Source organism: Tachysurus fulvidraco, chromosome 15, assembly GCF_022655615.1.
Source record: "Tachysurus fulvidraco isolate hzauxx_2018 chromosome 15, HZAU_PFXX_2.0, whole genome shotgun sequence".
Lineage (NCBI taxonomy): Eukaryota > Metazoa > Chordata > Actinopteri > Siluriformes > Bagridae > Tachysurus > Tachysurus fulvidraco.
The window spans coordinates 21,230,477-21,257,702 of NC_062532.1; the positions used below are offsets into that span (position 1 = coordinate 21,230,477).

Sequence of the window (27,226 nt, forward strand, 5' to 3'; positions counted from 1 at the left end):
CTTGTTCTATGCAGTCCATTCAGTACAATAAAATAGATCTTTCATGGATTTCACTGCATGTCGTACCCTTTATGTATGTGTATGTATGTGACAAATAAAATTAGATTTTCATTCACAAGCTGGTGTTGAAATGTTAGTGACGTCTTTGGAGTGACTCGCTATGTTGATTAGCTCACATTTCAGGATCGTGGCATTGCTCAGCATCTCAGTTATCCTGGTAGAGTTACTATTACACCTAGTGGTCAAACATAGAAATTGCAACAAACCCTAACAGCAACCCAGTGGAGCAGGAATTATTTTGTTCCATGCTTTTTTTTCTTCTTTTTTTTTTAAATGAATGTTAAAGTTAACTGAGGTTTGTCCAAATTTCAACTTTTCAACCAATTAGTTACTCTGCAAATTTACTTCAGAGGAGCCGGTAGCATAAGTTGAATGTGATCCTCTCCAATTAATTAATGATGTTATTCATTATTATTGTTTCAAAAGAATTATTAATTTGAATTAATTTATTCTTGTTTTATAGATGTAAAGGTTTTTTTTTTATATACACGGTTTCCTCACATGTATTTCATGTTGCTTTTTCATATGCATGTTGAGAAAACGATCTTAAAATTCTATAAATAAATGAGTTTTTTGCTCAGTAGTATAGTCCATTACTGCAAGCAGCAGCTTTGCCCAACATGGGGATTTGCTACAAGGAAGCTTTTGCTAAGCATGAGGCTCTGCCCAGCAGATTTGCCCTAATGTTTAGAGAGTCTGACTCCTAACCCTTAAGGTTGTGGGTTTGAGTCTCGGGCTGGCAATACCAATACTTGAGCAAGGCACCGAACCCCCCAACTGCTCCCCGGGTGTGTGTTCACGGTGTGTGTGTGTGTTCACTGCTGTGTGTGTGCACTTTGGATGGGTTAAATGCAGAGAACAAATTCTGAGTATGGGTCACCGTACTTAGCCGTATTTAAAAACCGTACTTAGTAGTAGAGAGTAGAATAAGTAGTGTACAGAATAGAAATATAGTACAGTGGTGTATAGTACAGTACAGAGGTGTAGAATAGAGTACTGTAGAATAGAATACAGTGGTGTAGAGTACAGTAGAGTAGAGAATAGAATAGAAATAGAGAGTGGAATACAGTGGTGTACAGAACAGATGTGTACAGTAGAGTACAGAAGGGTAGAATAGAGTAGAGTAATATAGAGGTGAATACAGTGGTGTAGAATACAGTACAGAGGTGTAGAATAGAGTAATGTAGAATAGAATACAGTGGTGTAGAGTACAATATAGAAATAGAGAGTGGAACACAGTAGTGTACAGAACAGATGTGTACAGTAGAGGTAGAATAGAGTAATATAGAGTGGAGTACAGTAGTGTAGAATTCAGTACAGAACATAAATATAGAGTAGTGGAGAGCAGAGTACAGTCATGTACAGTACAGAGGTGTAGAATTGTGTAAAGTAATGTAGAATACAGAATAGAAATGTAGAGTGGAGTACAGTAGTGTAGTGTACAGTACAGAGGTGTAGAATGGTGTAATGTAGAATAGAATACAGTGGAGTAGAGTACAGAAAAGAAATATAGAGTGGAATAGAGTAGTGTACAGAACAGATGTGTACAGTAGAATACAGAAGGGTAGAATAGAGTAATATAGAGTAGAATACAGTAGTGTAGAATTCAGTACAGAACATAAATGTAGAGTTGTGGAGAGTACAGTACAGTAATGTACAGTACAGAGGTGTAGAATAATGTAATGTAGAGTACAATACAGGAGTGTAGAGTTGAATACAGTGGTGTATAGTACAGTACAGAGGTGTAGAATGGTGTAATGTAGAATAGAATACAGTGGAGTAGAGTACAGTAGAGTAGAGAACAGAATAGAAATAGAGAGTGGAATACAGTAGTGTACAGAACAGACGTGTACAGTAGAATACAGAAGGGTAGAATAGAGTAGAGTAATATAGAGTTGAATACAGTGATGTAGAATACTGTACAGAGGTGTAGAATAGAGTAATGTAGAATACTGTGGTGTAGAGTACAGTACAGTGGTGTAGAATAATGTCATGTAGAATACAGTAGTGTAGAGTACAGTACAGTGGTGTAGAATAGTGTCATGTAGAATACAGTAGTGTAGAGTACAGTACAGTGGTGTAGAATAGTGTCATGTAGAATACAGTAGTGTAGAGTACAGTACAGTGGTGTAGAGTACAGTACAGAGGTGTAGAATAGTGTCATGTAGAATACAGTAGTGTAGAGTACAGTACAGTGGTGTAGAATAGTGTCATGTAGAATACAGTAGTGTAGAGTACAGTACAGTGGTGTAGAATACAGTGGTGTAGAGTACAGTACAGTGGTGTAGAATACAGTGGTGTAGAGTACAGTACAGTGGTGTAGAATACAGTGGTGTAGAGTACAGTACAGTGGTGTAGAGTACAGTACAGTGGTGTAGAATACAGTGGTGTAGAGTACAGTACAGTGGTGTAGAATACAGTGGTGTAGAGTACAGTACAGTGGTGTAGAGTACAGTACAGTGGTGTAGAATACAGTGGTGTAGAGTACAGTACAGTGGTGTAGAATACAGTGGTGTAGAGTACAGTACAGTGGTGTAGAATACAGTGGTGTAGAGTACAGTACAGTAGTGTAGAGTACAGTACAGTGGTGTAGAATAGTGTCATGTAGAATACAGTAGTGTAGAGTACAGTACAGTGGTGTAGAATAGTGTCATGTAGAATACAGTAATGTAGAGTACAGTACAGTGGTGTAGAGTACAGTACAGTGGTGTAGAATAGTGTCATGTAGAATACAGTAATGTAGAGTACAGTACAGTAGAGTACAGTACAGTGGAATAGTGTCATGTAGAATACTGTGGTGTAGAATACAGTACAGTGGTATAGAATAGTGTAATGTAGAATACAGTAATGTAGAGTACAGTACAGTGGTGTAGAATACAGTAGTGTGGAGTACAGTACAGTGGTGTAGAGTACAGTACAGTGGTGTAGAATAGTGTCATGTAGAATACAGTAGTGTAGAGTACAGTACAGTGGTGTAGAATACAGTAGTGTGGAGTACAGTACAGTGGTGTAGAATAGTGTCATGTAGAATACAGTAGTGTAGAGTACAGTAGTGTAGAGTACAGTACAGTGGTGTAGAATAGTGTCATGTAGAATACAGTAGTGTGGAGTACAGTACAGTGGTGTAGAATAGTGTCATGTAGAATACTGTAGTGTAGAGTACAGTACAGTGGTGTAGAATAGTGTCATGTAGAATACTGTAGTGTAGAGTACAGTAGAGTAAAGAGACTTTATTATTAATCCCTAAGGGACGATTTGGTGCCACAACACAAGAGCAACACAAAGGACTACTGTAACTGAAGATCAGCACAATACAAACACACAAAATATCACAATAAGTAAGTATGACTTTACACATTCACAGCTCTCTGGTATTATTATCTCCTTAAACCCGTGTGTGTGCTGTCATGTTTTATTTCTTACAAACTCACACAGTGTACAAGACAAAAAACTATAGGTTCTTGAAGACGAGCAAGCTTTGTTGTGTTTGTGTCTCGCTTTAAGTTCTTGTCAGCAGCAGTAATAAAAAACATAATCAAACAATAATCAAATCATCATCGGTCTTTCATGTATTTCAGTAGTTTTTGTCTTTGCACAATGCAGCTTGCAGTAGAGATTTTCCTCGCTGCTGTTCCGGATACTCACACGTCAGTTCCTCAGCAGCGGTCAACATTTTCACCCTTTTCTGACTTAACCATGTCTGTAAGTCTCTCAGGCTGCAATCACAAAGAAAGCGATTGGCAGACAAGTCTAACTCGGTCAGGGTGCTGAAGGCTCGTGGATCGACAGAACCGAGGTGATTGTGAGCAAGCTTCAGTGTGCTCAGACTTTTAGGGAATACGTCGTTAGATATGTAGGTCAGAGAGTTGACGGATAAATCTAAAGCGCTTAACGAGGTGAGTCCCTTGAAAATGTCCTTGGGAAGAGAATGTATGGAGTTTTGTTGAAGAAGAAGAGTCTGTAACTGGTGGAGATGGTCGAACATGTGGAGACACTTTCCTTGTTGCCAGAGAGTTTGCAAGCCGGTCATGTGGAGGTCGAGAAATCGGACGTTGTTTAAAGGTGACACGGAATAGTGAGAATTAAGGAAACACCATGAAAACCTGTTGCCTCCAAGGTAAATTTTTTCAATTTGGGGGAATTCCACTAATACCGTGTAGAAGCTCTCGGCATTACTTAATTTGTTGTGCCTCAAATCAATAGTTGTGACGTTTCTTGCTTTGCTCGGTAGACCGTGCAATGATGTAATTCTGTTATCGTCTAATCGGAGCTTTTTCAGCCGCGGAAGGTGTGCTAGCGTATGTACATATTGTAAGGAGTTTTCAGATAAAGATAGATGAACCAAATTGGATAGACCGTGAAATGACTGAGACATAAGCATCCGTATGTTATTATTAGACAAATCCAGTGTTTCAAGACTCGGTAAATTCTTAAACGTTCCTGAATAAATTTTATCCAGTAGGTTGTGAGACAGATTGAGAGTTCTTAAATTGTCCAGGCCATAAAAGGCATCTTTCTCAATTAGGTTGATTGAATTACCAGCTAATAAGAGTTCCTCTAGATCTGACATATAACCGAATACGGAATTTTCAAGCGCAAAAATGCTAGCTTTGGACAGATCCAGAGCCTTAATGTCACTCTCAGACAGGTCCATAAATGTGTCTCGGTCCGGGTCTTTAAAATTGTTGTACCAAACTCCCTTTCCCATGCTGCCACTTTGTTCAAGGATCAGATTGTGGATTTTGGTTCCTCGGATCGCTCTGAAGAACAGCACCGCCATGTTGACGCTGAAGCCGTTCAGGGACAAATCAAGCACCGTCATAGACATGTTCTTGAACGGGTTTCCACATTTATTCCACGAACCCCAATATGGATTCATATCAGACATTTTGATATCACGCAATTTCAGGAGTGTGAAGTGTTTACCCTGAAAATGGACTAAATCTTCTTCACAGAAACTGTTAATCCAGTTATGGGAGACATCTACAATATGTAATTTGTTCATGTTGACGAAGAAAGGAGCAGGACGGATTTTACGTATATTATTTCCAGGTAGCGAAAGCTGCTCCAGAGACACCAGAGGTCTCAGGTAATCTCCTGAAAGAATAGAGTCATATAACTTGCACTCTGTAAGATTGAGTATCTGAAGGTTGAATAATCCGTTGAATGCTCCTGGATCCACTCGTAGGTTTGTGTTGTAAGCCAGATCTAGTTTTATCAGATTGGACAGTCCACTAAAGGCGTTATTCCTCAAGACGAGCGTTACCTCCTGTTGCTGGATCACAAGAATCTGTAGCTTTTCCAAGCCATAGAAGGATTTCTCATGGATTTCACTAATGTAATTTAAGGTCAAATCCAAATAAGTTATGTTAGGAGGCAAAACCGGCACCTCGTACAGGTTCCTCAGGGCACAGTAGGCTTTATCATCTCTAATGAAGCAGTTTGAAGGCGATTCTGCCAGAAGAAGACAGATCCATGATTGAAGGAATGGCAGAATAAAACTGGGTCTGCTTTTCATCATGAGACACCTGCAAACATACAATGGTTATTAGAATGGCATGAGTAGAGTAACATGTTCTTACTTCACAATGTTAGCCTGTCAGTGTGGGGGGATTGAAAAATTTTCAGTGAAAATTCAGTAAATAAAATAAAATTCTCATGAAAAAAGTCTACATGAAAGTAAACACCTCCTACATTTTGGATTTTCTGTATGCATAACATATCAGTTCATGGTTTCAACAGCAAAATTCAAGCTACGTATATTCTGCTAGTTCAGGCACATACAGTAAACAACTGCAAGCAAAGTACACAGCCTTTTATTATAAAAAATAATGAGCTTTTATTTCTTACCAAATTTTCCACCGGAAAGACAGAAAATATCCTGGATGATCTTGCTCTCCTTAGTAAGGATATGAAAAAATCATTGCTAGTGCATCTTAATAAATAGTCGTCGTAATGTAATCCTGGGAACTCCCGGGAAATCCCATTCTTGTACACGATGTTTTTCTCATTTTCCTGCAGGACATGTTTACACTGGTTTCATAATCACCTGATGTTTCAGGGTCAAATCCCAAAAAGAAATTCCAGAAAGCCAGTGAGGAAAACTCTGGACAAGGGGAAAGTTCTTTCTTTGGACATGAAGCTTGTGTTGTTTCGTTCATTTATTTCAAGTTGAAATCTCGAATTTTAGCAGCAAAAAGAAATCCTGTGAGTCAGTCGATTTGAAGCTGCTCATCATGAAGAGTCAACGCTTTCAGCTCTCAAGCGACTTTAGAGAGCCGAGGGAGAGTTTATAACATATAACATATTACATTATAACATAAACTCTGCTTCAGGTTTCATGCACTTTTATCAGTCCAGTGATCAGGGATGTTTCTTCCCTGTGCTCAAAATTATTCATACACCTTGAGAGAATATATATATATATAAGTTGCTATGCACATATGTGTTAGGTAAACTTCATTTGTATAATAATAGATATGGCCAGAGATTCTCTTTTTAGCCTGTTCAAAATTAATCATACCCCAGTCCCAATCACATTCTTCTTTTGTGAAAGGGCAATTTAAACATTTTAGAAGTATAGAACAATACACTTTGAACCTGAGCTTGGTTTACTCTGTGTGTGTGTGTGTGTGTGTGTGTGTGTGTGTGTGTGTGTGTGTGTGTGTGTGTGTGTGTAAGCACTGGAGTGCCCAAGGGTGTGAAAGATAATGTGTGTGTGTGTGTGTGTTTGTAAGCTCTGGAGTGCCTGAGGGTGTCAAAGAAAGTGTGTGTGTGTGTGTGTGTGTGTGTGTGTGTGTGTGTGTGTGTGTGTGTGTGTGTGTGTGTGTGTGTGTGTGTGTGTGTGTGTGAGAGAGAGCTCTGGAGTGCCCAGGGTGTGAAAGATAATGTGTGTGTGTAAGCTTTGGAGTGCCCGAGGGTGTGAAAGAAAGTGTGTGTAGGTGTGTAAGTGTTTGTAAGCTCAGGACTGCCCAAGGGTGTGAAAGAATGTGTGTGTAAGTGTGTGTGTGTGTTTGTAATCTCTGGAGTGCCCGAGGGTGTGAAAGAATGTGTGTGTGTGTGTGTTTGTAATCTCTGGAGTGCCCGAGGGTGTGAAAGAAAGTGTGTGTGTGTGTGTGTGTGTGTGTGTGTGTGTGTGTGTGTGTGTGTGTGTGTGTGTGTGTGTGTGTGTGTGTGTGTGTGTGTGTGTGCGTGTGTGTGTGTGTGTGTGTGTGTGTGCGTGTGTGTGTGTGTGTGTGTGTGTGCGTGTGTGTGTGTGTGTGCGTGTGTGTGTGTGTGTGTGTGCGTGTGTGTGTGTGCGTGCGTGTGTGTATCACATCATTACTTATCCCTGATCCTGGCCTGAGTTTCTTGGTTGTAAACATTGCCTTGTTTGTTAGCGTACATATTTCTGTAATGTATGAAAATGTAAAGAATCCCATTTGACAGTTTTGTCTTGTAATAAATACTATTTTAAAATGTTGTTGTTGTTGTTGTTATTGTTATTGTTATTGTTGCCAGAACTCAGTGGCTTGGCTCATACCGGAAGTGCTCTGCACGTGCGGATTTGCGTCGCTCTTACTCAAATTTTTTTTTTTCAGGAAATGTGCTCTCGCGCAGGAGGAGTCGAGGCAGCGCGAGCTCTACAGCGCGAGCTATTTATTCATTCTAAAACTGATTAAATACAAATAAATATACACATAAATACAAATAAAGACGGGGTCTAATTTACATATAAACCGAGACCTCTGTGCGACGTTTGTTTATTATTTATTGTCTAAAACAAGTGGAACTAGACATTTAACAACCGATGCTAACCGGAACCAGTACAACATTAGCCGCCTGCTAAAGCTAAGCTAAGCTAAACGCTAAGCTAAATGCTAACGAGACATTTACATCCTGACCGGTCAACGGATTGAAGTTTTGCTTTTTATTCTTTAACTTTCCACAACGTTGAGTTATTTTTTTTCTGTCACAAATTCTAACTGAAAGGGGAAAAAAGGCGACACCGCAAACGGAGCTGTGGAGGGGGAAAAGCGGATAGCATCTTCACCGGGTGGACGTCGCGCATCCTGCCGGCCTGCGGGTGAGTCTAATCGGTCATGCCTCTTACGCAATACCGAGGATAATCGCAGAGGCCTAACGCACCGCATAGGGAGTGTACCTCACAGGGGAGGGTGGAGGAGGCTCAGCAGCCTTAACTCTTATGTTACTAGATTATGTATATATTTTATTATTATTTTTTTAAATGATTACCAGTGTTATAGATTGTAGATTTGTATATTTAGTTTGTATTGTATATTTGATATAAATATTAAAATACCATAAAGGGGATGTTGATGATGATCCATCCTGTCCTGGGTGACTTATGGATTTAAGCTAAGCTAGTTAGCAGACAATTTAAAGAGCAAAGACTTCACCACGTTTATTTTACAGTTATACCTTTATATAAAGATGTTAATACGTTTTTTTTTTATGTATGAATAGATAGATTGGACAAGACGATCTCCAGGAAAGATGTTGATTAATTTGCTCTCAGATGAATACACAAACCCTGTCCTGTTTCACTTCCTCACATGATTATTAAAGTCTTATAACGTGTTAAATAAACGTTAATAAATGTTTTGAGTTCAATGTGGGTGTTGGCATCACGTGTGCTTCACATCAATAGTCCTACATCCCAATATTCCACTTCAAGTTCCTTTATGTTTGTTTCACATCACACCGGTTGAGTTCATGATGAGACGCTCGTGTAAACACTAAACTCAAAGTGAACCAAGTTGGTTTTCTGTCCAGTACAGTGACACGTCTAATCCGTTTACCGTCCCGTTATTCGGATGTGTAATAGACGTGTAAAGCTTTGCGTCAGGTTTCTTTCGCTGAAAAAATCTCTGTGTCTCTCTGAGTTTGAGTCACTTCGCACGTCTTGTGCAGTAAACTAATCTGGTTCGAGATTTGTATCTGTTTCAAATAGTCTGTAAGGATTTGAAGGATGTCAGGTCAAAGTTTAAAGGCAGTAAAAGTGAAGACGAAGAAAAAATAACAAAGTGACTGTTGATATATTTTCTATTTATTTTTGACTTAACAGGGATTCTGTCCTATAGTTTTTCTAGTACACTCTATCCTTATTTCTGAGGTTAAAACGGATAGAAAACTTTACATTTATGGCATTTTTCTCAGACGCTTTTATCCAGTGCGACTTTACATTTTATCTCAGTTTGAGCAGTGGAGCAATGGAGTGTGGCAGCTTGTGGACCAAGGATTTGAGCTCACAACCTTCCAATTGGTTGTCTAACACCTTTACCACTAGGCTACCAAGTCCCCACTTTTTTGAGATTCTTCATCCTGTCGTCTGCGATCACATCAGCGTGATCCTTCAGCGAGACGAAAAATAATTTCTCACTCAAGAAGCGTGATTAAAATCCTGATCAGGCTCAGACATGTCTTGTTGCCATGGTGAATTTATGAGTAAACATGCATGTAAAATGCATGGAAATGAATATCGAGTTTTGAATACATGTCGATATTTCGGAATGAATTCATAAAAACTTTACGCAAGCCTTTGGCAAATTTTTTTTCTTTTCCAAAACACACCCACAAAAGCGCCCTCAGACCTTATATGAAGCACTTCCTCTTCACTGTTTTCAGACAGTTATATTTGTTATGAGGAAGTCTATGAGACAGCTGTTCAATGGGAAATAATAGTTTTTAAAAGGCCATGGACCTTTTATGGTACTTTGTGACGTTTTTAGCGTCAATCGGCACTCACCCCTGCTTTCCATCCTGGAAGAAGCTGTCTAGGCAGGTCGCGTACGGAAGGCCGTCTGATTATTAACACGCAACACTTTGGATATATCTGACGTCGTCACATGTAACCCGTTTCTCATTCTCAATTGGTCTTTAACTCTCTTCTCCAGATGAGCGACAAAACAAGGGAAACTTCTTACCACCCTGAAGTCTGAGAAGTTTTATACCACAGCATTTTGCCATCGAAGCCAAATTTGTCGTCGTCAAAAGAACGACTTGTTTTTCCGTTTTTTTGGTTACATTTAATGATTTAAAGTTGCTTCCTGTTCTAATTTTTATTGAAGCAACAAAAACAGAGAACATTTTGGGTTGCTTCAGATCTGAAGAGCATATGTCATTAAAACCATCAAAATGCCTCGGAATATGTTGTTACTATAGTGTGTGTGTGTGTGTGTGTGTGTGTGTGTGTGTGTGTGTGTGTGTGTGTGCTTGCGTATGCATTTTTCAATAATCTGGTATCGAAAATGAATCCAGTCTCCTAACAGAAAGCTTTAGCAGATTAATAATGATGGTATGGTTAAAAATGATTGTGGTCTGTAGTGTGACTGACAGTTTGACACCACCTGCTATATATATAGTTCTGATAGCTGAACCGAAATATCTCACTCACTCACTCACTCACTCACTCACTCTGTCTCTCTTTCTTTCTCTCTCTCTCTCTCTCTCTCTCTCTCTCTCTCTCTCACTCACTCACTCTGTCTCTCTTTCTCTCTCTCTCTCTCTCTCTCTCTCTCTCACTCACTCACTCACTCTGTCTCTCTCTCTCTCTCTCTCTCTCTCTCTCTCTTTCTCTCTCTCTCTCCCCTCTGTTTTTTCCCCCTTTCCTTCTTCCCCTCGTCTCAAAACCACTGGTTCTAGTTCTAGTATTTTAGACTCTGGTTAACCTCAAAGAGTGAACTGAGAGGAGAATCACACCACAGCACACGGCTGACATTTCAGCTGTCCGTGTTCTGAACACACACCCGACCGAGCTGTTTGAGCTCGTATCTGTTTCACGACAAAGCGAAGCCACACAAAGTCTTGATCAAAGCCTGACGTTTAGCTCGTGAGGAAATCACACTTACTGCAGCTAGCGAGGTTTTATTAAACACCTTCATACAGAGCGACGTTCAGGGTCATTAAACCGGTTCTTAACGCAGCAGACAGAATGACGTGAAATGTATTTTTTCATTTATTAAACATGAGCTGTTAAAGTTAGTTTTATTATATATGTAAATAAATTAGCACCAATTGTCTGCGCTGGTTAATGTTTGTTCCTGTTTGAAAAGCGTGTCGCAGTTTTAAAGAAGAACTTCGCTTATATCCACTTTACTTTTCTGGGAATGCATTCGGTAGTTTAGGAAACGTGGGACTGTGGGGATTTTGATAAATCGGCTACATTAGTGAGATCTGGCTCTGATGTGATGAGGCTTCCGTTCAGTTCATCCCCATGGTGTTTGATGGGGTTGAGTCAGCATCAGTGCTGGAGTTCTTCCACGCTTTACCTCCACACAATGTCTTTATGGAGCTGCTTTGCTTTGTGCACAGCTGCATTGGTATGCTGGAAGTTTGGAACTCTTAGTTCAGCGAAGGGAAACTAATTTTACAGCATACAGAGACGTTCTATATAATTGTGTGCTTTCAGTATAAAGAACAACCACATATGATCATGTTTCCAGATATTTTCGGTCATATTCACCCCTTTTCCACCAGAAAGAACCGGGTGCTGGTTCAGAGCTAGCGCTGGAAGTTGGTTCCACTGGCGAACCTTCTAAGAACCGGTTTGCCTTTCCATCGGTTAGAGAGCCGTCACAGAGCCGAGTCTGACGTCACTGTATACGTGTCACGTTACACAGCAACGTTAGCGCAGCAGCGGCAAATACATCAACAATGGTGGATGTTACTTTACTGTTAATGCTCATGGCTTTGTGAACCTACATTAGCATCCAAACGAGGCGAATCCAACGTGTACGTGCGGCTCCGTGTAATCTGTATAAACGGAGGTTGTAATCGAGAAAGTACATAATGTTATTATATATCATTAACACAGAAAAACGTTAGCCTTAGCATGTAGCTACCTACTATCATGTGTGCTGATGAGTGATCATATTGCAGTAAAGTAAAAGTGTATTAAACATTAGTATACTTAAGGTACGTTATCAAAGGCGCTAACAGTAGCCCCGCTCCCAGCTCCTGACGCAAGCGGTTCTTAAGTCTAGACCAGCAACGTTTTGGTGTTACTTAAATTAAGAACCACTTTTCCTGGTTCAGAGCCGGTGCTTTGGGTGTCGAAAAAGAAAGAACTGGTTCTAAATTAGGCTTCGAACCTGCACTCAGACTGCCTCGGTGGAAAAGGGGCAATAGTGTGCACATAAATCCAGAAACTAAATACCAGGTGCTAAAGCAGCTGGGAGTTTTTATCTTATTTAATTAAACTAATCTTATTCTCATCCTGCCATGACGTACATTGTCACAATATGCAGTATAAGAAGTTTATTACAGTTTCTTGCTAAGTGTTTTGAGCACCAGCACTTCAATTCTCACAAATAATAGGGAAGATTAGCCGATCGCCAATTAGCCAAACAATCAGTGTTATTCTACTAGTCTTTCAGCTCACGGTCATATGTCACGTAACCAGGAAACCACTTACATACGATATATTTTTCATTTTCTGTAGAATTGTGAGATAATTTCTCCAGATGTCTGACTTCCTCCTTCAGCCTTTATCATTTGCTTTTATTTATGATAAAAACAGGAAGTGAGAACAATGAGATCATAACAGTGCAAAGGGGGAAAAAATTGAACAATATCCGGCCCATAAGGAACGCCGCTCGCAATTTTATACATTTGGACGCAATCGATGCATCATCGCTAGTCGTTCTTTGAGAATTCCTACTAAGATCTCTCTCCCTGCCCTCAAGCACACACTTACCCCTGCTGAATAAACTCCACCCCAGTACTATGGCCTGTAGAGCACAGCAATAGGTGCATCCAATCACAAGCAAGCATTTTGGACCCGAAGTCAGTTTTAATATTTGAATCAAATGGAGCTTTTCACTTTCACACTGAAAAAAATATCACGACATAAAACTTTCCAAAGTGCTTGTACAAGGTAGAGCCTTCGGTCGCAACACCAAATGTTTGTGTGTGTTAACAAAACCTCCAGCAGTTTATGATCGTAAATGCGATCACATATTTACAGAAACTTTTACACCATCAACAATTGGTGCAAGTGTGTTACAAACCTGTCTCTCACTCTCTCCATCTCTCTCTCTGTCTCTCTTTCTCGCTCTCTCCGTCTCTCACACTCTCTCTCTCACTCTCTCTCTCTCCCTCTCTCACACTCTCTCTCTCCCTCTCTCACAATCTCTCTTTCTCTCTCCCTCTCTCTCTCCCTCTCTCTCTCTCCTTCTCACTCCCTCTCTCCCTCTCACTCACTCTCACTCACTTCCTCTGTCTCCCTCCCTCACTCTCTCTCGCTCTCCCCCTCTCTCTCCCTGTCTCTCCCTCACTCACTCACTCTCTCTCCCCCGCTCTCTCCATCTCCCTCTCGCTCTCTCACTCTCTTTCTCTCTCACTCTCTCTCTCCCTCTTTGTTGTAAACCATTGTACATAATGATAAAATAGTAATAACTACAGTAGACTAAGAGAGAGAAAAGAAATCTCCCTGAGTCTCGTTTTAACCTCCAACTCATTCTGAGGATGCGACCAGCATCGGGTCATTTCCTGTTTTATTCATGATGGCACCCTGATGAATGACACTAAGATCATCTTAATCCACATGATTGGCTCTGGTGTAACCTCTAAACCAATCAGATGATACGACTTCTGTCCCCATGCAGCTCTCAGGGCTTATTATTATTGAATTGCCCGTGAGAAACATCTTCGCATAATTGAAAAAAGATGAATATGCAAATTAGAAATGACTGTAAATCCTGCTGTATGTCTGTACATCTGTCTGTTTATCTGTTTATTAACTATCTGTTTGATACGTTTGTTCTTGCCTGTCTATCTGTGTATCAGTCTGCTTTTCTATCTGTCTTTCTGACTGTCTACCTGCTTTTCTGTCTGTCTGTCCGTCTGCGTATTGGACTGTTTTCTGTCTGTCTGTCTGTCTCTGTGCCTGCCTATTTCTCTCCATTTCTCTGTTTGTCCATTTGTGTATCCTTTCTATCTAAATCTTGGTGTCTATCTATTTCTGTGTTTGTCTATCATTCTCTCTCTCTCTCTCTCTCTCTCTCTCTCTCTCTCTCTCTCTCTCTCTCTCTCTCTCTCTCTCTATACACATCTGTTGTCTGTCTGTCTGTCTGTCTAGATATCTGGATGACTCTATAAGATTCAGTAGGTTATTATAGCATTATATTTATATATTATGCTAATTTGGTCATTCATAAATGTATGATTTATAATATACTTTATGTATAGCAGCATATTTTATTATGGATCATCAAAGTGACCCCTCCTTCTGTTTGTTTCTCTTTGCAGAGAGGAGCGATGGCCGAGGTCTCAGCCCTCACCCCTTCTCCTCCGGCTGTGGCGGATCAGTCAGTAGCTCCTCCTTCCTCTTCCTCTGCTCCCTCCCTCCCTGCAGATTCACCTAAACCCATAGCTGTTCCAAAATCTGCTTTGTACGGGGACAGAGCTGTCATGGCTGCTGCCGCATTAGTACCACCACGTAAGGAGACGTCTGTCCATTTATCGAACTCGGGAGAGGCGATTTCAGCACTAAGTGAAAATCCTCCTCCTGCTCCATCTGCTTCAGAAAGCACTTGTCCTCCAGACCGAGGTAAAGAGAGCTTTCCCACAACACCTGAACCTTTAATGCAGCCAAACATCTCACCAGAATCACAAGGAAGAGCAGCAGATCCTGAAGCGCAGCCTTTTCCAGAGCAAAATCCCACAACGCAACTCAATCTGACCTCAAACTCCACGTCCTCGTCACACACGCCGCCTCACTCTCCTCCGGCTATTGCCCCCATCATCCAAGATCCGTTATCGGACCTGAAATCCGATCTACCTTCTTTCATGGTTCACGATTCGTTTGTGCCATATACGGTGCCACCCCCTGGTCAATCAGGCCCCGCCCTAGACACGCTGAGCTATCTGGAGTCGGCGAGCATGATGTCGGGGACGCTGGAGTCTCTGTCGGGCATCGGTGAGGACGGAAGCTCACTCGGGTCCGATTCTGAGCTCAACGGTCCGGTTCAGAGACGCACTGATAAATACGGCTTCCTCGGAGGATCGCAGTACAGCGAGGGCAAGTGGGTGGAGCCTAAATCTTAACACACCCTCGTATTTATGTTTGCTTCACAATAATACGATTTTAACACTTACAATTCTATTAATAATAGTAATAAAAAAGTAACAATTTGAGATAATAAAAATCTAATAGAGTTTATATCGTGTACAAATGTATCTTGTATACAAACTAAACAGTTTGGAATAATACACCATGACAGAATGTGCACACAATCTGGAGTGTGTTCTGTTTATATCACAGCGATTTGCCAACAGTTGCAGTATTTAATATGTTAATGAGCTTCACGTCCGCTTTTTAACAGTGTATTGTTGATCTTTTATGTTGTGGAGAGCGTTACTTCCTGTTATCACTTAGTCATGGTGGCGAGAAAATGTTGTTTCTTCACCAGCTTCACCTTCTCTCTCTCTCTCTCACTCTCTCACTCTCTCTCTCTCACTCTCTTTCTCTGTCTGTCTTTCTCTCTTTCTCTGTCTGTCTCTCTCTCTCTCTCTTGCGCTCTCTCTGTTTTCTCTCTCTCTCACTCTTTCTTTCTCTCTCTTTCTCTCACTCTGTCCGTCTGTCTCTCTCTCTTTGTGTCTCTCTCACTCTTACTCTTTCGCGCTCTCCGCCTCTCTCTCTCTCTCTCTCTCTGTCTCTCTCTCACTCTCTCTCTGTGTGTCTCTGTCTCTCTCTCTCACTCTCTCTGTGTGTCTCTCTCTCTCGCTCTCTCTCTCTTTGTCTTTCTCTGTCTCTCTCACTCTCTTTCTCTTTCTCTCTCGCTCTATTTCTCAATCTCTCTCCTGCGTGCTCTCTCTGTCTTTCTCTTTTTCTCACTCTATCTGTCTCTCTCTCTCTCTCTCTCTCTGTGTCTCTGTCTCTCTCTGTCTCTCTCTCTTTCTCTCTCTTTCTCTCTCTCTCTCTATACACAAACAATAAAGCACACCGTCCGATGACACCGTCATCTTTACCGTATAGGTAAAGAGCAGCGATCAGAGCTACCGGATGAATCAGTGCGACGCCACGCCGTCTGCTCTTCACCTGACTGTAATTTATGATTAATAATTAATCACTCACACGCCAAAATCTGTCTGATTTTCCATTAATAATTCACAGAATGAGGGAGGATCTCCTTAACCACATCCTCTTCACTCGATACTGTATAGCAGCTGATTTTTATCATGAGCTCACACCCTTATTGGCGTACAGTTACAGAGTGGAGCCATGATGATGATGACTAATATGATTAAGATGCTGAGATTGTTATTGTGTATTTCTCACCCTAATGTATTTTCGTTAGAGCTCTCGGAACAAACTCCAATCTTTGAACGTATTCTAGTCATTTTCTGACGTATTTTTTAACGATCGTACATATGTCACTTTTTTTAATTCCATACAAAGGTGCTAAAAGTTTAAAGTACGTGTAAAGATCACTTTTTATCGTGCATTCGTTTTTTTCACCGATTTCACCGTCAGCAGCTTTAAGATTTTCTTGTCTGCGTTTCCTTTTCGCTTAATTTGTATTCTATACGAACCTTAATAACCTGCTGTATGACTCGGGAGCAGAGCCACAGAAACCTGGGCAGGGTTAGGACACGCATAGCGTATGTTTGGCCACGCCCCCTTCTTTCTCCCCCAACCTCCCACCCCCGAGTCGGCGTTTCTGTAGCTTATATATATTTGAGTTTTAAATAAAAATAAGACCGACCACGCAGTACGTTTTTAATGACCTTAGTGTGTCATCATGCAGTCGCTAAGTCGGTAAAGTTGCTATAGCAACTGTGACAAAATAATGAAACTTAAAATTTAAGACACTTCTGATTCCTCTTTTTTCTCTAGTTATATCTCATCTCTCGTACAGTACATGCGCATGTCTTTCTTTCGTCTTTTCGTTGACTCTTCGTCTCTGTCTAAATTCATAATGTCTATTTATCTATCGCTCTTTCTCGTCATCTCCTGAGCGATTTACGTCCGTGCACCTTTTTCACAGCGGCTGCCTCCGGCTTATTTCCGTCTGTTCTTTGTGTTGTGGATATTTTCCAGAATCCACTCTCTCTCTCTCTCTCTCTCTCTCTCTCTCTCTCTCTCTCTCTCTCTCTCTCTCCCCTGGTGTGACTCATACAGTACTGAGTGGTTTTCTGATTCAGACACTGCTCACCATCTCTCTCTTCCTTTTACTGTTCACGCTGTGTCATGTCCTCTATCGGACTCGTACTCGTATCTCTTCCTTTAAGCCTGCCTTCCTTCCCTTTAATGTTTACTTATTACTTCCTCCGTCGGGTTCTTACTCCAGGTTAAACCACCCGAGCTGAGCTGTTGGAACATAGACCAACAAAGTTAAAAATAAAGATAATATACACCTCATGGTCAAATGTTTGTGGACGCCCGTCTTTTAGAGCAGTGGTCCCCAACCCCCACAAATTAGTAAAAATGAGCACGAAACAGACGTCGTTAGAAAGTTAGAAACTCTGCCGGTGTTCTCGATTAAAGTCATGGCGGAATACCCTGAGATTGTCACCACAGCACTTAAATCCCTATCGCCATTCCCGTAATGCTATCTGTGTGAAGCGGGGTTTTCTGCAGTGATGGCAACCAAAACAAAACAACGGAATAAACTGGACATAAACAACACACTTCGGTGTGTCACTGTCCCCTATTACCCCAGATGGAACCGTCTCGTAAAGAAACAAGCTCAGGGTTCTCATTGATTTAGCGTTTTTGTGAGTTAAGAGGGCATGTTTAGTTGCTGTTCCAGTTCATCCTGAAGGTGTTCACTAGGGTTGGAGTCCTTCCCCCTTCCCTCCATGTGGTTTGCTTTGTGCACGACTGCTCTGTCTTGCTGGAACAGGTCTGAGACTCTTGGTCCCAGCAAAGGGAAATTATAAAGCTACAACCTACACAGACATTCTATACCATTGTGTGAGGAAGTGAAGGTCAGGTGTCCACAAACTTATGACCAGGCTTATAGAGTGCAAACTGCACACATTATCACACCCTCCCACTATTTCTATAATAGATTCACTTATATTCGTCCTATTAAAATTAAATATGCGATTCCACCCTTTGATCCACTCTTTGACTGAATTGTGTGTGTGTGTGTGTGTGTGTGTTTATGAAAATGTCCATTTAATCTACTAAATAGGAGCAAAATCATGTTTGTCATTTCTTCGAGACGAGCTAGCCAGCTAATTGTGAGGAGCAACGTATAATTTCCTCCTTAAACAGCACTGTCTGTAGTCAGTTTTAAAGATTTAATGATCTAATAATGTGTGTGTGTGTGTGTGTGTGTTTTTGTATGTGTGTTTTTGTTTGTGTGTGTTTTTGTTTGTGTGTGTGTTTTTGTTTGTTTGTGTGTTTGTTTGTGTGTGTGTTTTTTTGTATGTTTGTGTGTTAAACAGCACCGTCTGTATTCACTTTTAAAGCTTTAATGACCGAATGTGTCTCCATGCTAATTAACCTAAAGCTAACCGTTGTGTATACAGTAAAAGGTATTTAAAGGTCAGGGTGGAGGTAACTGAGGAGGTGTTTTCTAGTCAGAGGTCAGAAATGAGAAATGATGACACTAATATATATATGATGAGGAATTCAGCGTTAATCCCACATGTTTATTATATTTTCTTTGTCCCAGTGTGCTGGATATCAGCGTGGATGTGGCACGGCACCGAGAGATGAAGTGGTTGGACATGTTCAAAAACTGGGACAAGTGGGTCTCTCGCCGCTTCCCCAAGGTCTGTTGGACAGAATCACAAATAATGTTCGCTTAGAAGACATGACACATTTACTGCGTCTGTGCTGTTATTAAAAATCGGGTATTTTAGAACAAATGACTGTGTGTTTATAGAATATTTAATATGGTTTGGATTTATATCCATAATTCTGCTTATTATATACATACATATATATTATACAATATGTAATGGATTGGATTATAAAAGGTTTTTCAGAATATACCTTAATGTCTCTGAGGGAAAAACTGTGTGTGTCTGTGTCTGTCTCTGTGTGTGTGTGTGTGTGTGTGTGTGTGTGTGTGTATGTATGTGTGTATGCGTGCGTGCATGTCTGCCTCTGTGTGCGTGCGTGTCTGTCTCTGTGTGCGTGTGTGTATATGCCTGCGTGTGTGTATATGCCTGCGTGTGTGTATATGCCTGCGTGTGTATGCGTGCGTGTGTCTGTCTCTGCGTTTGTGTACATGCGTGTGTGTGTGTGTGTACATGTGTACGTGTGTGTGTGTGTGTGTAGGTGAAGCTTCGCTGTAGGAAGGGAATCCCGTCATCTTTGAGAGCTCGAGCCTGGCAGCTTCTCTCCAACAGTGAGGAGCTTCTGATGGAAAATGTTGGCAAGTTTGAGGTACAGCGAAGACTTTCCCCGTCACTGTTACAGTAACCTACAGATCATCCTGACTTTGCAGAACGACCTCAAACCTTTTCACCGCTACGATTTCGGCTGATTTTCGGTTCAGTTTATTTCACTACTCTGATCTTGTTTTGTTCAGCGTGAAGCATGTTACACTTGCTGCTAATCACGTTTACAGACACACACAAATGTATACGGCGATGAAAGCGTGACGGAGTTAAATTCACCAGGGTTCCTTTAACACTCGCAGCATCTCAAGTTCAAGGATTTTGAGGAGTTTGTCGCCTAGCTTATCGATCATCTGTCAAGACGCCTTAAATTTGGCAAAGGAGTTAAATACAGACAGCAGCGACTTTAAGGATGTCCAGCTTTACTCTGGAGCAATGTGCATCCATTCTGTCTCTCTGACATTTTGGCTTTTTTCATTTCCCCTCTGCGTAGGAACTGGAGAGAGAGCCGGGAGATCCGAAGTGGCTGGATATCATCGAGAAGGACTTACACAGGCAGTTTCCATTCCACGAGATGTTTGCTGCTCGAGGAGGCCACGGGTAAATGATCTTCTGCTCCTAATATGTGCTCAGATAAGTCTGAGGCTTGAGATGCACTCTGGAGGTTTTCTGCTTGATCAAATTCTAAAGTATTATGTAGCATTTTTTTTTCTCAGCTGATGTGAGATGATAAACAGGGCTGGGGGTTCAGTCAGGAAACAGACGAATGCAAACAGACACATACAGAGATGTACTGATAAAGAGACAGACAGATGGACGGATCCAGAGAAAGATAGAGACGCATGGGTACAGAGAGAGGGACGGATGAGTGGACACGTACATACAGAGAGAGACAGACAGATAGACAGACAGGGATGTGTGGATCCAGCGTTAGACTGATCCAGAGAGAGAGAGAGCGAAGGACAGACTGACAGACAGACTCCGAGTTGTAGATTTACAGACATACTGTAGACACATTAAAAGATACAGAGACAAACTGAGAAACTAGTACAGAGACAGTCAAGCTGAGACGAAGACGGATAGATACGGAGATGGACAGATGGATAGACTGGCTGACGGAGACAGAATAAAACCATTTTAATTACAGACGGTTGTTCTCTCATCATTTGTGCGTCCATTTTGTTATTTTGCAGCTAAGTTTAATTTAGTTTGACAAAAATTAAAAGTACTTGGTGTTCCTTCGTAACACAAATGTTCTCTCTTTCTGTGCGTGTTTGTGTGCGTGTTTTTGTGCGTGTGTTTTTGTGTGTTTGTGTGTGTGTTTGTGTGTGTGTGTGTGTGTTTGTGTGTGTGTGTGTGTTTGTGTGTGTGTGTGTGTTTGTGTGTGTGTGTGTTTGTGTGTGTGTGTGTGTTTGTGTGTGTGTTTGTGTGTGTGTTTGTGTGTGTGTGTGTTTGTGTGTGTGTGTGTTTGTGCGTATGTGTGTTTGTGCGTGTGTGTTTTTGTGCATGTGTGTTTTTGTGCGTGCGCGTGTGTGTGTGTTTTTGTGTGTTTTTGTGCGTGTGTGTTTTTGTGTGTTTATGCGTGTGTGTGTGTGCGTGTGTGTGTGTTTTTGCGTGTGTTTTTGCACGCGTGTGTTTGTGTGTGTGTGTGTTTGTGTGTGTGTGTGTGTGTGTGTGTGTGTGTGTGTGTGTGTGTGTGTGTGTGTGTGTGTGTGTGTGTGTGTCTTCAGTCAGCAGGATCTGTACCGTATACTAAAGGCCTATACCATCTATCGCCCAGAGGAAGGCTACTGTCAGGCTCAGGCTCCTGTGGCCGCGGTCCTGCTCATGCACATGCCTGCAGAGGTGTGTGTGTGTGTTTTTGGTTACTACCCCTTCTCCGTTTTCCCTCTCTTTCTTTCTTTATTTATTTAGATGTATTTATTTATTTGATTGATTGACTGATTGATTGATTTAATTTCATAAATTAAATTATTAATAATTCATATAATTCATTTATTATTAATAACCATTTTTTTATTTTTATTTTATCACTTTATTAATAATCAATTAATCCCCCCCCTTTATTTCTTTCTCTCTCTCTCTCTCTCTCTCTCTCTCTCTCTCTCTCTCTCTCTCTCTCTCTCTCTCTCTCTCTCAGCAAGCCTTTTGGTGTCTGGTGCAGATTTGTGAGAAATACCTGCCCGGGTACTACAGCGCTGGCCTGGTGAGGATTTCCCATCACTAACACATCAGTCCGTAAAACATTACCGATCCCCATTTATACAGTTTCATCAGAGGACTGTGAGGGTCATAGATTAATATGTAAATGTCTCTAAAAATCAAAATGAACTACAGTTTTTTTTTCCCCCTTTCAGGAAGCTATCCAGCTTGACGGGGAGATTTTCTTCTCTCTCCTGAGGCGTGTGTGCCCCATGGCTTACCGCCATCTGAAGAAGTATAAAATCGACCCTATCCTCTACATGACCGAGTGGTTCATGTGTATCTTTTCTCGCACGCTCCCGTGGTCCTGCGTCCTCCGCGTCTGGGACATGTTCTTCTGTGAAGGTGAGACCGGCTCCTAATTACAGCTTGTCCTGCAAAGCCACGTTTCTGAGCGTGCAAAACTCGTCCTCTAAAAGATCTCCGGATTCTCAAGACAGCCCGTTATACTAGGTGTGTGTGTGTGTGTGTGTGTGTGTGTGTGTGTGTGTGTGTGTGTGTGTGGTGTGTGTGGTGTGTGTCTGCGCGCACACTCAGGGGTGAAGATCGTCTTCCGTGTTGGTCTGGTCTTACTGAAACAGATGCTGGGTTCTGTGGATAAACTGCGGGAGCTGCAGGGAATGTACGAGACCATGGAGCGCCTGAGGAACATCTCACCAGAGAGCATTCGGGAGGAAATACTGGTTCAAGAGGTCAGCACACACACACACGCACACACACACACATGCACAGTGAAACACATGTAGAGTGTCATACAAACCTAAAGCCATGCTAAAGGATATTAAGGACATTATTGAACAGATTGGTGTGTATTATATCTAAAGGCTGATGATGATCATAATCTCTCTATTCATCCTTCTGCATTTGTTAGGTACATTTTTAAAGACTGTATAAATGATTCTAAGCGCTTTATTCTGCTTTGCACAAGTGTGTTTATGAATCTTGTTTCCAGGATATAAATGTCTGTGTGTGTTGGTGTTGGAGCTCACCATGATTTGTACACAGACACCATAAACTAATCTTCTTCTGCCAGGTCACAGTTGTCCCTGTCACAGAGGCTTTGATCGAGAGGGAGTGCACCATCCAGGTGAAGAAGTGGCGCGAGTCTCGCGGTGCTCTTACGCACCAGCCGAGCCGGAGGCTTCATGGCACACGAGACATCCACGAGCAAAAGCGTCGTGCCGCCGCCATCAGCTCCGGGGGGAGTCTGTCCTTCCTGGGCAGCTCTATGTCTGCTCCTCCACCCGGCCCCCTGCGCTCCTCTTCCAGCCTCCTCTCTCTTCCTGGTTTCCGGAAATCCAAAAATCCGTTCTTTCACGGCAAAAAAAGCTCTTTTTCCGGGCCTTTTGACCCGGAAACGCATGTGTTTGGAGGCGGGACTCCAATAATGATAACGTCCTCATCTGTGCCGCTACGCCCGCCCGTTTCTGCAGTGGTCCCACCCACTGGAGGTGCAGGAGGGAACAGGCCTAGTCCCTTAGCAACAAAACCCCCAACGTCACCAAAATCTCCAGTGGCAATCGTTGGCCCGGGACCGATATCTGCACCAAAATCTGGATCAGAACAAACAGCAGCGCCGAAACCTGAACCTCAAACATCGTCTGTGCCAAACTCTGAACCGGAAACAGCGTCAGCGCCGAAATCTGAACCAGAAACAGCGTCGGCGCCGAAATCTGTACCAGAAACAGCGTCAGCGCCGAAATCTGTACCAGAAACAGCGTCAGTGCCGAAATCTGTACCAGAAACAGCGTCAGTGCCGAAATCTGTACCAGAAACAGCGTCAGTGCCGAAATCTGTACCAGAAACAGCGTCAGCGCCGAAATCTGAACCAGAATCTGAATCGACGTCCGCACTAAATCCGGGACCAGCACATGCACCGGAGTCAGAGTCTGGACCAGAAAACGTATCACGACCCGACTCAGAACCAGCACCAAAGTCCAGCAAGGAATCTGCACATCGTCCAATACCAAACCAACTCCAGCCCCCCAGAGTCGTCTCGGAGCAAGTTACACAAACGATCCCGTCTCCCACGGCCAACAACATGCCTCTGCCTCCCTGTGAGGACGAGGGCAAGAAGAAGAAGAAGAACAAGGATGAGAAGAAGAAAGAGAAGGAGGAGGAGAAGCAGAAGGCACGAGAGAAGAAGGATCGTGAGAAGTCAGAGAAGGAGAAAGCAAAGAAGGAAAAGGAGAGGGCCGAGAAAGAGAAGAAGAAGGAGAAAGGGGGGAAAAAGAAGGACAAATCCGCAAGCGCTGAGGCCGAGGAGAAGAACGGAGCCACAGCGGGGAAAAAAATGGTCTAGTTTTCCGAACAAAAGAGACGAATCGAGCACAAAAGGGGGGGGAGAAGGGGTTTATTTCGTCTTTAAAGAGAACTGGATCAGGTTTTATGGCTCCGAATCCTCTCATTTACTCTCAGTCATTTACTGTTAGAAAAGAGAGTCTGTAAATAGATCAATAGCTCATTATTTAGTAAGTCATATACCATAAAACCTTCATCCGGTCCCTCTGAATCAGGCAGCGACCTCGAAGAGACATCGTCCTCGTCGTAGATTAATCAAGGAGCTCGTATCTATTACGGTCGTCTGTTAGCGTGTGCTCGTGTGTTTACATGTTAGTGTAGTAGTGTAGTGTCGCTGTCCCGTGTTTCTGACTTGACCTGTAGGAGGCGCTCTTTCTTTCGCTCTTCAGGAAAAAAAATGAAGAAGATTGTCCACTAGAGGGGCTGGAAGAGCAGACTGAACTGAGACTCTGAGGTGCATTAGAAATGGTACTGGGGTCAGAATATTGTGACTTTCTGCCCCACACTTAATAGTCCTTATGGCATTTTAACTTCATTTCTATTTCTCCTCCATCTGACCGTCTCGCTATGCGTCTCTCTCTGCTTTGTAGATGGGATTGAGGCTGAGCGACATGACGCCATGTTTCAGCTCACGATACACGGATTCTTTAATTAAAAAGACTTTAATTGCACGTCTACACAAAATAACTATAGTGGAGGTCGACCTGATGTCTTGTGCGTTCCTCCCGGGTTCCTCCCGGGTTCCTCCGGCCTCCCAAACATGTGCTGATACACAAGACCGCCCCAGAGCCTCGCGCGTACTCCCACTTCACGTCCAGAGGTTGTCTGACCTTTCATGACCAGGATAAAAATCAGTAATTCTAAACGTTATTAGGAAACAATTTGCTTTCAGGGTAATTATTTTTTATAAATAAATAAACAAACAAACAAACAAATAACTAAATAAATAAATAAAAATAGTATTGATATGTATCGTGAAGTCGTCACGTCGCTCAGCCTTAGTCTGTTACACTCCAAGACTTTCACGTGCTTTTTTTTTTTTTTTTTTAAATCTGTTGCTATTTTTTTTTAGTAGTATTTCTACCACTCCTGTGTTTCTTTCCTCTTTCTTTCTCTCTCAAGCTTTCTCCTTCTCTCTTCACTCCGTGTGTCTCAGTCTGTCCTGCTCTAATTGCCCCCGATCCTATTTTTTCCCCCTCCGTCGAAGCCCGTAGCCTGTCGTCTCCGTGTTCCCCGACAGACAGCGGAGTAGAAGCGAACGAGCCGAGATAACGGTACGACACGACTGCAATATCTTAACCTATAATGTCTGAACCTGCTCGGATTGTGACCTCAGACTCCTATTTATTTGCTTGTCTATGAAGGAATTAGTCTGTTTGCACTGAACCCTCTTTATTATTATTATTATTATTATTATTATTTGTTTTTTTTCTGAAAGCACCACTAATATTTGACCCGTGTTGTTCTTTCCGATGTTAATGACTAATGATGTTCAGTAGCTTTAACATCCCAAGCTCGTCACCTTTCGGGCTCGATTTGCGTTGATGTACAGTTTGTTAATTTAACCAGATGAACAATTATATTATGTATTATTTCTGTTCTTTACCGTATTTTAGATTGTATTATCGTTATAATTTCTATGCAAGAATCCAGAGGCCTGCGTGACTGGAAGTGTGAGAGGAAACCGAGGACGTGTTTTAAAGTCGTCGTCATTCGGTTGTTTTTTGTTTGGTTGGTTATTGTGTATTGTTTTTTGATGTATGTAACTTTTCTGAAGTCCCAAACGTTACAGTATTTAGTGTCTGAAAAAGGCTGGTTTACTTTCTCACACTTAAAAAATTCACCCACTTACAAAACTTTGACTTTCAGACGGAATATTGGCTACAAGGCTGATGTAGTTAACCAGTGACGGATCTCCCAAAATCCTCCCTGAATCTTATGGGTCAAATAAAACAGTGTGTTTGTAAAGTAGGAAGATGAGCCCAAGTTCAGAATAAACTCTAACATCATCAAAAACAGGGTTTTTATGGGCGGAGCCTAAGGAGAAATGATTCTGTGTGTGTGTGTGTATGAGAGAGAGTGTGTGTGTGTGTGTGAGAGAGAGAGTGTGTGTGAGAGTGTGTGTGTGTGTGAGAGTGTGTGTGTGTGAGAGTGTGTGTGTGTGAGAGTGTGTGTGTGTGTGAGAGTGTGTGTGTGTGTGAGAGTGTGTGTGTGTGAGAGTGTGTGTGTGTGTGTGTGTGTGTGTGTGATTAGACTCTGATTTGACTGTCGCAGTGTGGTGTGTGAGTGTGTGTGTGATTAGACTGATTTGACTCACGCAGTGTGTGTGTGTGTGTGATTAGACTGATTTGACTGACGCAGCGTGTGAGTGTGTGTGTGTGTGTGTGATTAGACTGATTTGACTGACGCAGCGTGAGAGATTTTGTAAATCCGAAGCTGCTAAACAGAACCACGTCACATCCATCTACAGGGGATTCGACAACAATAAAAGTGTCTGTAACAGCACCGCACTGCATCCTGAACGTCCAGACCGTGACCTCCGAAGACGTGACCTCCGAAGACGTGACCTCCGAAGACGTGACCTCCCTGATACTCTCTATTTCTTTTTATACGTCTCAGTGTTTATGATGTGTTAAATTAAATTAAAGGTGGTTTGGATCAGAACAGAATAAATCGTGAAAAAAAACTTTAAAGGATTTTGGGGAGTTTGTCTTCCGTCGCATGTTTTCTACATCAGCTTTGAAGCGCACACGTCTTTAACTGGTGGACTGATAAAGATTTATTTATTTTTAACTATTATACGTTGTTTTTTTTGTATGTTCCACCCCATTAGTCACCATAACTTATTATTGTTATTATATTGATTTGGAGTGTGTACTGTAGAACTCTGTTATGGGAGGTGTCTCAGTGAGGTGTCTCAGTGAGGTGTCTCAGTGAGGTGTCTCAGTGAACCACTGGATCATTTCACACAGCAGGGTGAAGATGTTTCTAATGGACTCCACGCCTCGAGGAACGCCGCAGTATTACGCAACAAAAACTGATCAGCACTTTGTGAACTGGACTCTGAGAACATTCACGTGTGTGATGTGTGACTGTCGAGCTGATGTGTGAAGGTCTCGTGTTCGCCCTCGTGGGTTTGTTCTGTGTTTCTGGGTTGTTGTTGGATTTTTTTTTTGTTCCCTCCTCACCTCTAGGTGGCGCCATGTTTGTTTTCCCCCACTTAAACAGTGCTTCACCTGAACCGTATTTTGCGACCGTGTTCCAATACTCGCCCTCATGCAGTGTTCGGTGGCGTAACGACAGCGCCGAAGTTTTACGTTTTTTTGGAAGAGTGTTTGAGGATGTCGAAGACAACGGCGAC

The 27,226-nt window shown here is 42.1% G+C and overlaps 2 protein-coding genes across 2 annotated transcripts; one reads left to right on the forward strand and one right to left on the reverse strand.

Moving 5' to 3' along the window:
* Positions 1-3,275: 3,275 nt before the first annotated feature.
* Positions 3,276-6,071, reverse strand: LOC113635787 (toll-like receptor 5). The gene is made up of 2 exons (XM_027135434.2): positions 5,911-6,071; positions 3,276-5,588 (listed from the first exon to the last, which is right to left on the reverse strand). Exon 2 carries the CDS (start codon positions 5,579-5,581, stop codon positions 3,635-3,637), a length of 1,947 nt encoding a protein of 648 aa, XP_026991235.1. The 5' UTR covers positions 5,582-5,588; positions 5,911-6,071; the 3' UTR covers positions 3,276-3,634.
* A 1,548-nt stretch (positions 6,072-7,619) lies between these two features.
* Positions 7,620-25,881, forward strand: LOC113636010 (TBC1 domain family member 10B). Its single transcript, XM_027135867.2, has 10 exons — positions 7,620-8,125; positions 14,311-15,086; positions 18,690-18,789; positions 19,301-19,408; positions 19,856-19,962; positions 21,093-21,207; positions 21,503-21,568; positions 21,720-21,909; positions 22,102-22,256; positions 22,598-25,881. Exons 2-10 carry the CDS (start codon positions 14,320-14,322, stop codon positions 23,864-23,866), a joined length of 2,877 nt encoding a protein of 958 aa, XP_026991668.1. The 5' UTR covers positions 7,620-8,125; positions 14,311-14,319; the 3' UTR covers positions 23,867-25,881.
* The last annotated feature ends 1,345 nt before the right edge of the window (positions 25,882-27,226 follow it).

Excerpts from the sequence above, each read along its gene's own strand:
- LOC113635787 (XM_027135434.2), bottom strand. The coding sequence starts at position 5,581 with ATGATGAAAAGCAGACCCAGTTTTATTCTGCCATTCCTTCAATCATGG.
- LOC113636010 (XM_027135867.2), top strand. The coding sequence starts at position 14,320 with ATGGCCGAGGTCTCAGCCCTCACCCCTTCTCCTCCGGCTGTGGCGGAT. Across the intron at positions 15,087-18,689 it reads TCGCAGTACAGCGAGGGCAA|TGTGCTGGATATCAGCGTGG; the intron begins GTGGGTGGAGCC and ends TCTTTGTCCCAG. Across the intron at positions 19,409-19,855 it reads AAAATGTTGGCAAGTTTGAG|GAACTGGAGAGAGAGCCGGG; the intron begins GTACAGCGAAGA and ends CCCTCTGCGTAG.